Source organism: Sus scrofa, chromosome 9 (genome assembly GCF_054392235.1).
Source record: "Sus scrofa isolate SSC_HxYL_T2T_F1_AM1 chromosome 9, Sscrofa_HxYL_maternal_Yorkshire_Landrace_v2.0, whole genome shotgun sequence".
In the NCBI taxonomy this organism is placed as follows: Eukaryota; Metazoa; Chordata; class Mammalia; order Artiodactyla; family Suidae; genus Sus; species Sus scrofa.
In genome coordinates, this window is record NC_139391.1 from 6,608,346 (window position 1) to 6,620,501 (window position 12,156).

General features: G+C 47.2%; 1 protein-coding gene across 3 annotated transcripts in view; it reads left to right on the top strand.

The window, feature by feature from the left end:
- RNF121 (ring finger protein 121) overlaps window positions 1–12,156 on the top strand; it is a 99,254-nt gene that overhangs the window by 63,806 nt on the left and 23,292 nt on the right. For 2 of the 3 annotated variants that reach the window (XM_003129616.5, XM_005653660.4), the window contains 3 exons: window positions 3,054–3,208; window positions 7,162–7,269; window positions 9,841–9,961. In XM_003129616.5, coding sequence (XP_003129664.1) covers window positions 3,054–3,208; window positions 7,162–7,269; window positions 9,841–9,961 — 384 coding nt within the window. The remainder of the gene's footprint in view (window positions 1–3,053; window positions 3,209–7,161; window positions 7,270–9,840; window positions 9,962–12,156) is intronic. The other variant, XM_005653662.4, reaches the window with a different exon arrangement.

The following is a 12,156-nucleotide window of genomic DNA, read 5'->3' on the forward strand; positions in this document are numbered from 1 at the left end:
TTTTTTTTGGTCTTTTTGCCTTTTCTAGGGCCACTCCTGAGGCACATGGAGGTTCCGAGGCTAGGAGTCTAATCAGAGCCGTAGCCGCCGGCCCATGCCAGAGCCACAGCAACGCGGGATCCGAGCCGCGTCTGCGACCTACACCACAGTTCACGGCGACACCAGATCCTTAGCCCACTGAGCGAGGCCAGGGATCGAACCCTCAACCTCATGGTTCCTAGTTGGATGTGTTAACCACTGACCCGCGACGGGAATTCTGAAAGTTCTTTCCTTTTTAACTGATGCCCAGACTTAACCCTAATTATGTCTTTGTTCACCTCAGAACAGAAACCAGGTCCTCTGCCTCCCGCTGCACCCAGATATGCCAGTTATCTTGACTAGGTTCCCCCCAGAACATGCTTGTGGTGACTGATGGGGAGTGGGAAAGAGGCTGCTTGGGCAGGCCGGTGGTTTTGCAGCAGCCGCATTTTTGGAAAGGCTGAAAGGGCACGGGAATCGCTGCTCTCTCTCCGAGGGGACATGTGTGCCCAGACCGTTGTGATTTAATTCTTCTCTAGCCTCTGGGCCTACTGTCTTGTAAGCACCCCATGAGCCTGTTAAACAGCCCTTCTTTCCACACCTACCTTCATCTGCTCGCTTCTGGTGTCAGGGTCGTGGTTGCCTTATCCCCTAGTTTAAATATCGTGCCCTTGTCTATTGCGACGTCTTTTCCTGGTCTCCTCCCATGATCCTCCAGAATGTCACCTGGAGCTTTACACAGCTGGCCGTTCATTGCTACATCCTGGTGCTTCTGCACTTTTTCGTAAGGGCAAAATATTTTCGAAGGCTTCAGTCAGAGTCAACTGGGGATTCCTGCACAGTAGAATTGGTACTGAGGCTACCCAGCTCACTGACCAGTGGGCAAACAGCTCTAAAGCCGGAGGCTCTAAAGCAGAGTAGCCACTCACCATTGTCTTCCACCGTCTGTTTCTTTTCTTTAATACCTGAAATCACACACCACACACACACACACTAAGGCTTTTCCTTTCCACAGAGCAGTCTGTAAAAGAGCAGTAGCGCCTGAGAGCTAAACACCAAAAAAGATGCTTTAAGGTGCACTGTCCAGTGTTGGGGTCACCAGTCACGTGTGGCTGTTGAACATTTGAAATGTGACTGGTCTCTTTTGAGATACTACATAAACGTAAAATAAACACTGGAGTTCTCATTGTGGTGCAGTGGAAACAAATCCGACTAGTATCCACGATGATGTGGGTTCAACCCCTGGCCTTGCTCAGTGGGTCAGGGATCCGGCATTGCTATGAGCTGTGGTGTAGGTCGGCAGCTACAGCTCCATTTCTGCCCCTAGCCTGGGAACATCCATGTGCTGCGGGTACAGCCCGAGAAGCAAAATAAATAAATAAATAAAATAAACATCAACTATAAAGCCTTAGTACAAAAAAAGAGTAAAATATTTCATATTTTATATTGGGTACCTGTTAAAATGATAATACTTTAGATACATTGGGTTAAATGAAATATATTTTTTAAATTAATATGTTTCTTTTTACTTTTTAACTTAAAAGTTTTTATTAGAAAACTTAAATTTCTATGTGCAATTCATATTTTGACTGGGCAGCACTAGTCTAGAAATCCCCAAGAGTAAATATTTTCTCAAAATGTTTTCTATAGAGCTTTAGGGAACTAGCTGCTATATTCTTCTCTATAACCACCCACCCACTGCCCTTTAAAAAAATAATTTTTTCATTTCCTTTGATGACATCAGGAAGAAAACCTCCATTAAGTGCTAATTATCTTTTTTTACACCTGCTACTCACCTGCGAAGAGTGACACCTAGTGAAAACCGAGTGGTTAGGGAGGGGGGTAGGAGGCGTTGGAGGGCGGCAGACTGGGATGAGTCCGAACTTCTGAGTTAGAATCGTTTTTATACCCTTGGAATGCTTCAGCTAACAAGTCTGAGGTAAAGATCCAAAGGAAAGAAAGCAAAAGAGACCCTTTTTAAAACAGAACCGTGCCTCCGTCTTAGGGCTCTAGCCTTGCTTTCCTCTTACTCAGCTACACTCCTTGAGGATTCTCAGGGGCCAGTTTCCTAGCAGAGAGGAATCAGAGCCATATGGCCTGTCACTGCTCTCAAGGAGCATACATTAAGGAAGAGAATGAATTTAAATCATACTCTCGCTATGATGGCACTGTAATGATGTAGAAAAGCAAATGCTTTGGGAACACTAGGAAGTCATGACTTAGCCTGCCTAGAAAGGAAACTGGAAGTTCCCGCTGTGGCTCAGCGGTTTATGAATCCGACTAGTATCTATGAGGATGTGGGTTCCATCCCTGGCCTCACTCATTGGGTTAAAGATCTGGCGTTGCCGTGAGCTGTGGTGTAGGTCGCAAATGCAGCTTGGATCCTGCGTTGTTGTGGCTGTGGCGTAGGCCGGCAGCTGTAGTTCTGATTTGACCCCTAGTCTGGGAACCTCCAAGTGCTGCAGTGTGGCCCTAAAAACAAAAGGGAAAAAAAAAGGAAAGGAGACGGAAGGTTTTGTGTGTGTTGGATGTGATACTTCCAGGCCAGGCCAAAGGGAAGGCAGACAGGATGATGCAGCCCGGGGCGGGGGCAGTGCCACTGCCGGCATGGGGAGGGGTGGGAGGTGTCCTTGCATTAGTAGTCTGGGGCTCGACTGTGGGGGATTGACTGCCGGGCTAAGGATGTTGGACCTTGTCCTGTGGACCGGGGCCCCTTAGGGGGTTCTCAGCAGGGGAATGGATGCTCCCAGAGAGGACAGGTCGGCGGGGGGACAGTGAATGCAAGGAGACAGCAGAGGTAGGGCAGGGATGGGAAGGACGGACTCTGTACAATACACAGCTGGGCGGAGGATGAAAAGTGGGCATCAGGCATGGTCCCAGGTTTCTAACTTGGGTCAGTAGGAAGTGCTCTTATCCAAATTGGAAGCGTAGGAGAGGATCGGGCTGAAATGGAACACAGAAGAGGCCCCCCGGACTTGCAGACAGAGCTGCCGCGGGAGCTGGCTGGAGCTGAAGTGCTTGTGTTTGTATTTCAGATGGTGACCCTCTTTCAGATGTGGGTTGTTCCCCTCTATTTCACAGTGAAGCTGCACTGGTGGAGGTTTCTAGTGATCTGGGTCTTGTTCTCCGCCGTCACAGCCTTTGTCACCTTCCGAGCCACTCGAAAGCCACTAGTACAGACAACTCCAAGGTGAGAATGTAGGTAGTGGGTAATGGGAAGGAGCCAGGATTCCTGACACCCATGGGTTGGCATGCATGGGAAAGGGGGTGGGGTCCGAATAAAAAAAAGGCAGTTTTTGTCTGCCAGGGTTACTTGGCACAGAGCCCCACCTAGACAAGCTGATTGGGGACCTGCTCCATTCACAGAGTAAACCCCCCCAAGCGCTTCCCCGTAGCTTACCTTGTGGTTTACAGCAAGGCCTGTTTCTGTTAAAAGCAAACAAAATAAGTAAGCAAATCCTGGTCACTGTGGTCTCGTTTTGAGTGTTATTTTCTTCTCGGAACCCTCCTCTGATCTCTAAATTCGATTTTCTGATTGTACTTCCTGGGGCCCTGTAGTTTTCCCTCATAGAATTATCACAATTTATAACTAACTATTCTTTGGGTATCTGTCTCACCCACTAAACTAACCGTGAGATCAGGAACCACATCCATTTTGTTTGTTGCTCTAACTCCAGGCCCTGCCACGGGGCATGGCACATAGTAGCCTATTCTGTGAATTTTTGTTGAATGAATGAATCTCAGCAAATTTACAGTTTTTTCCCAGCAAACAATACCTCCTCCTCTGGTCATAAGCAGCCCCTGCCTGTGTAATTCTTTGTATTTCCAAATGCGTTTCTCATTTAATCCTCCCAACCAGGTTGTGAGGTCATTTAATATCTGTACTTGACAGAAAGAAAGATTTTTTCCATTCATTCAACAAGCACCTGCTATGTGTCAGGCCCTGTGCAGCGTGCCGGGGATGCAGAGCCGGGGATAAGACATAGTTCCTGCCCTCCAGGAGTACTCAGTTAATGGAGGAGATGGGTGCAAAAGCAGCGGTTTCAGTGCAGTTGGTAAGTGCTGTGAGGCACACGTGTGCAGCAGATCCAGGAGAGCCTAACAGTGAAACTGGCCAGCCTCTAAACTGGGACTGCAGGGGTCTCCTAAGTGGCACCCTGCACTTTCCCCGCACCGCCTCTGTCCACTTCACTGTAAGCCTGCCCTGTGCCCGTTTCATTGTGCAAAGTAAAACTGATCTTCAAGGAGAGGTCAGTGATCCAGAAGCCCCTCTCTGGCTGGGGTAGTTTACTCTGCGTTAAGAACCATCAGAGAATACACAGCTAGATGGATGTGATTTGGAGACTCCAGCCCTGCCGCTTGTTACTTATATGAGCTGTATGACTGCTCAATTCTGAGCCTTGAATTCTCCCTCCCTCCCTCCCTCCTTCCCTCCCCCCCCCCCCCCCCCCCCCGCCTCTTCCCAGTGGTAAATGGAGTTCCTGGGCCAGGCATCAGGGCCAAGCTGCAATGGCAACCTACACTGCAGCTATGGCAGTGCTGGATTCCTAACCCACTGTGCTGGGCTGGGGATTGGAGATTGAACCCACGTCCCGGCACTCCAGAGACGCTGCTGACCCAATTGCACCACAGTGGCAACTCCTGAATCTCGAATTCTTTATCCCTAAAAAATGTGGTATTAATTGCTGCCTCATGTAGGGTACTATGAAGACGTGTAATAAAGCATGTTAAGAGTCATCAAGTAATAAACAGTTTCAGCTCCTACACTGAACTAAATGATGGAACCAAAGCGATTGAAAATACACCTGTAACATGGGAGGTTTTTTTTGATAATAACAACCAACACTTGATAGTGCTTTACAGTTTCATTCTCTTTTTTTTTTTTTTTTTCTTTTTCTTTTTTCCTTTTTTTTTGTCTTTTCTGGGGCTGCACCCACGGCATATGGAGGTTCCCAGCCTAGGGGTCTAATTGGAACTGTAGCTGCCAGCCTACACCACAGCCACAGCAACACGGGATCTGAGCCGCGTCTGCGACCTACACCACAGCTCACGGCAATGCTGGATTCTTAACCCACTGAGGGAGGCCAGGGATCGAACCCACAACCTCATGGTTCTTAGTTGGATTCATTAACCACTGATCCACGACGGGAACTCCTTTTTATTGTCTTTTTAGGGCCGTACCCATGACATAAGGAAGTTCCCAGGCTAGGGGTTGAATTGGAGCTATAGCTGCCGGCCTACACCACAGCCACAGCAACTCGGGATCTGAGCTGTGTCTGCAGCCAACGCCAGGTCCTTATCCCACTGAGCAAGGGCAGGGATTGAATCCAAGTCCTCATGATACTAGTCGGGTTTGTTACCGCTGAGCCACCGTAGGAACTCCCGTGCTTTACAATTTCAAAGCATTTTCATGACCATCTAAATTTCTTGAGCATGTATCATATACACCAGGAAATGGGCTCTGTACAATCCAGTGAGAAAAGGGGGGGGGGGGGCTCCTGTTTTATAAATAAGTAAACTCTTCTCGGGGCTGATATGCCTTATCTGAGGTCACCCAGCTACTAAACCTCACTTAATGCATGTTCTACTTCGACTTCCATATCCTTTCTGCTGTGTCTCACTCCCATCTGAACAGCACAACCCTGGGTAATGGAGCTGCGTGTGGTCTTTGCGGGCAGGTACTGCAGGGTGATGGGGCCCTTCACCCCTTGCTCAGCCACGGCCGGGAGGGACCATGCGCGTCCTCCTGGGGTCCAGCGGCGTTGGCAGTAACCTAGTCAGCTTTCAGGAGCCAGGTAGATTGCTCGGTTGCTCCTTAGCTTTCCTCACAGGTAGAAGAATGGCCCCTGACATCAGGGACCTACCTCCATAGCATTTAAAAGGCTCTAGTACATTCTGGGAACCATCTTTCTCTCTGAATCAGTAGTCAGCCAGCCAGATTCCACCCTGCTTTTCATTGGATTCTGGGGATCCTCCTTCAGAACCATCACAGGGGAACCCCCCACCCCTGTCACACTCATACATCCAGTTCAAAGGTACTGAGCGCCTCCTTCCTTACTCCTTCTCCTCCAGGAAGAGGAAAAAATTTTGAAACTGATTCATTAGACATTAGTCACCTTATTTTTGGCCTGTGGATAGGAGCAAAGCAGTATTCAGATTAGCTTTGCCTGGTTACAAAAGCCTGTAGGTAATTCTGCCTCTTATTCATGTTCCCTTGCAATTCTCTTTCCTGACAAGAATACTTGTTTCTTCCTTTTTTTTAAGGCTGCACCCACGGCATAGCCGTTCACAGGCTAGGGGTCCAATTGGAGCTGTAGACTCCAGCCTGTGCCACAGCAACACCAGATCTGAGCCGCGTCTGCGACCTCCACCACAGCTCATGGCAACGCCAGACCCTTAACCCACTGAGCGAGGCCAGGGTTCGAACCCACGTTCTCATGGATGCTGGTCTGGTTCATTAACTGCTGAGCCATGACGAGGCTTGAGGAACTCCCAAGAATACTTGTTTCCTTCTGAGCATAGCTATATTTACTAGTTTTCACTTCCTTATCCAACTAACCTGAATTTGAGATGACACAGCTCTCTGAGGTCAGCCATGCATATTCTTGTCTTTTTCTTTTTTTTTCAAACATGGAAGTTCCTGGGCTAGGGATCCAATCAGAGCTATAGCTGTAGTCTACCTCACAGCCATGGCAACACCATCGGATCTGAGACCTATGCCACAGCTTGTGGCAGTGCCAGATTCCTAACTCACCGAGCAAAGCTGGGGATCAAACCCATATCCTCATAGAGACAATGTCTGGTCCTTAACCCAGTGAGCCACAATGGGAACTCCTACTTTTTTTTTTTTTTTTTTTTTTTTTTAATGTAGTGTTGATGCATTTCCTTTGAAGTTGAAACTTCAAGGCTCTCTTTTCCTTGCTTAGTCTGAGACGAGGAAAATACAAGGTACTCCCTTCCTGGTATGTAGAGGTGTTTTGCAGGTGAGGGAGTGACCAGCTTTGTGCAGTAACTGAAGTTGCTCAATAAAAGTCCTGTAAGCCTGTGTCCTCATTGATGTGAAAAGAAGGGAGTCTGGAGGTTCAGAGGCTCCTGGGCAAGTGTTTCTGTGTCAGCTGTACTAATTTTTTCTCCTTTTTCCAGGTTGGTTTATAAATGGTTCCTGCTGATCTATAAAATCAGCTATGCCACTGGCATCGTTGGCTACATGGCTGTCATGTTTACTCTCTTTGGTCTTAACTTATTATTCAAGTGAGTACCCTTTACTTTTGTTTTTGCTAGTGTTTGGGCAGGAGAGACTGGTGAGAGGTGCCCTTGTACCTGGGGCAAGTCCTGAGTATGAACGCGGGGGCCATGGCACCCAGGGGAGGAGACTTGGGCTGTGGAGGGTGGGAGGGGGGGATGGGGCCTCCATGATTTGTGCTGACAAAGAGAAAAGGTTTGAATAGTACGGAGTTAGAGTTTCAAATCTTGGTTTTATTTTCCAAGAATTTATATTTTAGTGGAAAAGTATAATAACAAAAACAGGCATCATGTGGCTCTTGCTTCATGTTGTCATAAGCTCTGTATCAACACACAGGTCCCCTCTACCTCCAGTCAAGGCAGAAGCCAACTAACTAATCGTGGACTCTGGGACTGGAGGGTTCAGTGAGTCGGTAGGGCAGAGAAGGGTAGAAATGCGGTGTCCTGGCTGAGCTAATGGGGCTGTAGGCTGTGGGCTGTGAGGAACCCCAAACCTGGGCGATGCACTGAAAGCAGAGACTGAAGGTTCAAGTTTGAATTCATGACCACTGGCCTCCCCAGAGCTCGTGCACGGAAGGCGGGAGTCCCTGAACCTGAAAGGAGTAAGTCTTTCTTTATGCATTGAGAGGACACCCATGGAATTCTTTCTTCCGGGGTAGCACAGGCTGAAAGAATTCACAGGTTCCACAAAGATTTACTGGAATTTATCAGTGTGGAGTCAGTACATCTCATCCAAGAAAACCAAGACTATTTCTAGATAACTTCCTAATCTGCGTGGTTAAAAAAAGTAAAAGTCAAACATTTGCATTAAAGGTATTTATTCTAGAATTATAGCTCCTTTTTTTTTTTTTTTTTTTTTTTGCTTTTTAGGGCCTCACTCACGGCATATGGAGGTTCCCAGGCTAGGGGTTGAATCAGAGCTACAGCCACCGGCCTACATCACAGCCATAGCAATGCCAGATCCGAGCTGCCTCTGCAACCTACACCATAGCTCATGGCAACACCAGATCCTTAACCCACTGATCGAGGCCAGGGATCAAACCTGCAACCTTGTGATTCCTAGTTGGATTCATTTCTTCTGAGCTACAGCTGGAACTCCTAATTACAGCGTCTTTGACGTGCACACCGTAGAAGGAGGCAAACATCATGGAGACTCTGGACCAGTTTCATGCTACTTATTAGGCTAATTGGAATAAGATCATGACGTCTAGTTATTAGATTAAATATTACAAGGTTAATGGGCAAATTCAACTTTCTAAGATAAGTGTAATTTACAACATTAAGGATACACTTACAGTTCCTGTTTCAGCAAATGTTACAAGTGTTTTAACCAAGTCAGTTTTCTGTAATAAGCTTTTAAAAACTCAAGTCTGTGAATTATTCGTCCCTGGAATTAGTGAAACAAACTTCCTAATATTATAGGCGTATTTTCCTTCTTAGTAAGGAGACTTGGACCAAAATTTAACTTTGATGATATGATACAAAGTATGTATAAATACAATTTAAAATTTTATGGTAACCGGTATGTATATATTTACTACGTAACTTTATCTTTCTTTTCTAAAACTGTTGTTGGTACACCTTTTTTTGTAAAGGGCCAAGTAATAAATATTTTAGGCTTTGGAGTTCCCTTCGTGGCTCAATGGTTAACAAACCCAACTAGGAACCCTGAGGTTGTGGGTTCGATCCCTGGCCTCCCTCAGTGGGTTAAGGATCTGGTGTTGCTGTGAGCTGTGGTGTAGGTCACAAACGCGGCTTGGATCTGGCACTGCTGTGGCTGTGGTGTAGGCCGGTGGCTACAGCTCCGATTAGACCCCTAGCCTGGGAACCTCCATATGCCCCAGGTGAGGCCCTAAAAATAAATAAATTAAAAAATATATATATTTTAGGCTTTGTTGGACAAAAGGCAAGATCTAGGGTAGTATGTAGGTACTTACAGAACATGAGAGGAAACGCCTCCCTTGGTCCACCCTGTTGATGGGCTGTCTCAGATGGTGGCATGCTTGTGCCCTCTTGCCATCAGATGGGACATTCTCAAAGACGGTACCTGATGGGACTGGTGACCACTGGGATCATTTTCACTCTGCGCCAGCAGCACCCAGGCCCTCCTGTGCCCTTTCCTCCTGTTGGAGGGCTCCACCACTTCAGTGTGGGCACCTGGCTGCAGGGGAGGCGGTTTAGTGTAGTGAGTTGCCAACTTCCAGACTGAAAATTCCAGTGCTTAGTGTCCAGCGGTTGCCAGTAGTAGAGCCCCCAGCATATAGGTGCCAAGGAGAGCAGGCTCTAGGCAGCTGCAAGGCAGGGTCAGCATTCAGAGGAGGCCAACCTGGGGACAGAGTGGGGAAGGGGGCAGAAGGGGGTACCCTAGCCTGGTCACAGTTCCCAGTCCTAGCCTGCGCAGGTAGTGCCCACAAACCATATGAAAACAAACAACAGGCTGGATTTGGTTTTATGTTGTTAACACGTACTCCATTTCGTGAGGCTTCCAACTTTAGGCGCTGCCTCATGTGCCCCAGCGTAGAGATCCAGAGCAGCTGAGTCTCAGGGCAGGCCTCACAGGCCATGCTGCTTCCCTTCCAGGATCAAACCGGAAGATGCCATGGACTTTGGCATTTCTCTCCTCTTCTATGGCCTCTACTATGGTGTTCTTGAGCGAGACTTTGCAGAAATGTGTGCAGACTACATGGCGTCTACCATAGGGGTGAGTTCACCTGAGCTCTTAATGCTGCTTCCTGCCGCCTCCCAAGAGTTCAGGATAGAGATGAGCCATACAAATGGCTTCCGGATGTGAGCGGTATGTATAGAAAGTGTTCAGACATACCCTGGGATTTTTAACTCTAAGCCGTTGTGAGAATTCATTTGATGAATTGAATATTCAGCATATTTTAATGCCTCCTATGTGCCTGGGCATTATGTTTGTGTGGAAATTACAAAGGTGTACAAAAATAAATACGGTTCTTGCCCAAATGAAGTCTACTGTCTAATGACAGAGATGGGTATTAAAATAATAAAAACACAAATCAGTCATATATTTGACTTACCATGATTTGATTTAATTTGATTTACTATATGATATATTATTAAATTATATTATTAAAAATCATAACTTTTTTTTTTTTTTTTTTTTTTTTCTTTTTAGGGCCACACCTGCGGCATATGGAGAGTCCCAGGCTAGGGGTCTAATCGAAGCTACAGCTGCCAGCCTACATCAGAGCCACAGCAATGCCAGATCCGAGCTGCATCTGCAACCTACACCACAGCTCATGGCAACGCTGGATCCTTTAACCCACTGAGCAAGGCCAGGGATCAAACCTGCAACCTCATGGTTCCTAGTCGGATTCGTTTCCGCTGCGCCAGGATAGGAATTCCTAAAAATTATAACTTTAACAAATATTCTGAAGGGAAGGTTCATGATACTATGGACACATGTAGTTGTGGCATTTGGCCTAGTCTTGGGGCTCAAAGATGACTTCCCTGGAGATGCGACGAGTGAACTGACCTAAATGATGAGTGGGAGTTAACCAGATGAAGTGAAAAGCGAAGTGTGTCCCAGGTAGAGGAAATAGCATGTGTGAGAGGCCCGTAGTGAGGGAAAGGGTGAGCATTTTGAGGAACTAAGACCAACGTGGCTGTAGGGCTGAATGATAGTGGAAGTGTCTGAGAAACACTCAGAGGCTAGACTATAAAAAGCAATTTTTATACTAAAAATACTAGGAGGCTAAGATTGAAAATGACAACATCTGGTTTGCACTTTGAAAAGATCCTTCTGGCTGCTTAGGTAGAGAACAGAGCAGAGAGGGGTCCACGGAGCAGAGTGACCCACTAAGACTATTTCAGAGACGATTGCACTAGTCTGGGGAGGATGAAGGAAACTCGGGTCAGAGTAGAGACGATGGAAAGGGAGGGAAAGAAGCAAGCTGTTTGATGTTTGGGAAGTGTTTTGGAGGCAAGTTTGGTAGGAGCTGGATGGTGATTGGTTCTGGAGACTGAGGGGAGAATGTGAAGGACAGAAGGGGTATCCCAGCTGACGCAGGCGACCCCTTGGATGGCACACTCTTCGCTGAGATAGGACATGAGGCCAGAGGACCACCTGAAGACCGGGCGGGGTCTCTGCAGGCCCAAATATGGGTAAAGTAACGGCCCACCTAAGAAAGCCAAGTCCGTGTCCCTGTTTCTTTTTTTCAAGATAGAGATGTGTCTTTGTTGTTTTGCTGTTCATAAAAGTAACACATTCTTTTCGTAATTGTGTAGACAGTCCAGAAGTGTTACCCATCTCAGCATCATCCCATTGGCACCCACCCGACGAAGGACTATTTCCACGTTTAGTAGGCAGTTCTCCAGTTCTGCGCTGGAATAGGGCGGCTCTGTCTGAGGAGTGAGAGCTGAAGGGCATTACGTTCTTGCTGCATCGAGGTTTGGTGGGTCAGAGAGAAATCCTCGGAAGATGTCAGGGGAGCAGGTTCTCGTGGAGCATCCAGATATAAGGCCTGGCTGTTAGGCAGCAGGTAGTGACAGAGACCAGTTGATGAGAACAGGAATGCCTTGGCACTGACTTCGTGGGAGGCACGTCAGGAAGTCCTGCTGAGTCTGAGGCAGTTTTGCGAGTAGAGGCCTATTAGCTGTGCAGATGGGTATGTCACTGCCACTGTGTGACCTCACCTGTGCCATGGTCTGGTAGGCTTAGGGCATTTCACATTAAGCAGAAGACTCAGCCGTTCCCCTGGGTAACTTTAATCAGGTTACAGTTTGGGTCTACAAATTTGTTTCTCAGAATCTTGGGACTCTTTTTATTTTTCCTATAATGAATCAAATCGAAAACAAAGTGTATTGGGTCACTTTATAAACAGCCTCTTGGATTCTTTTCTGAACAACTGTCTCATGTTTCAGGCAGCATTT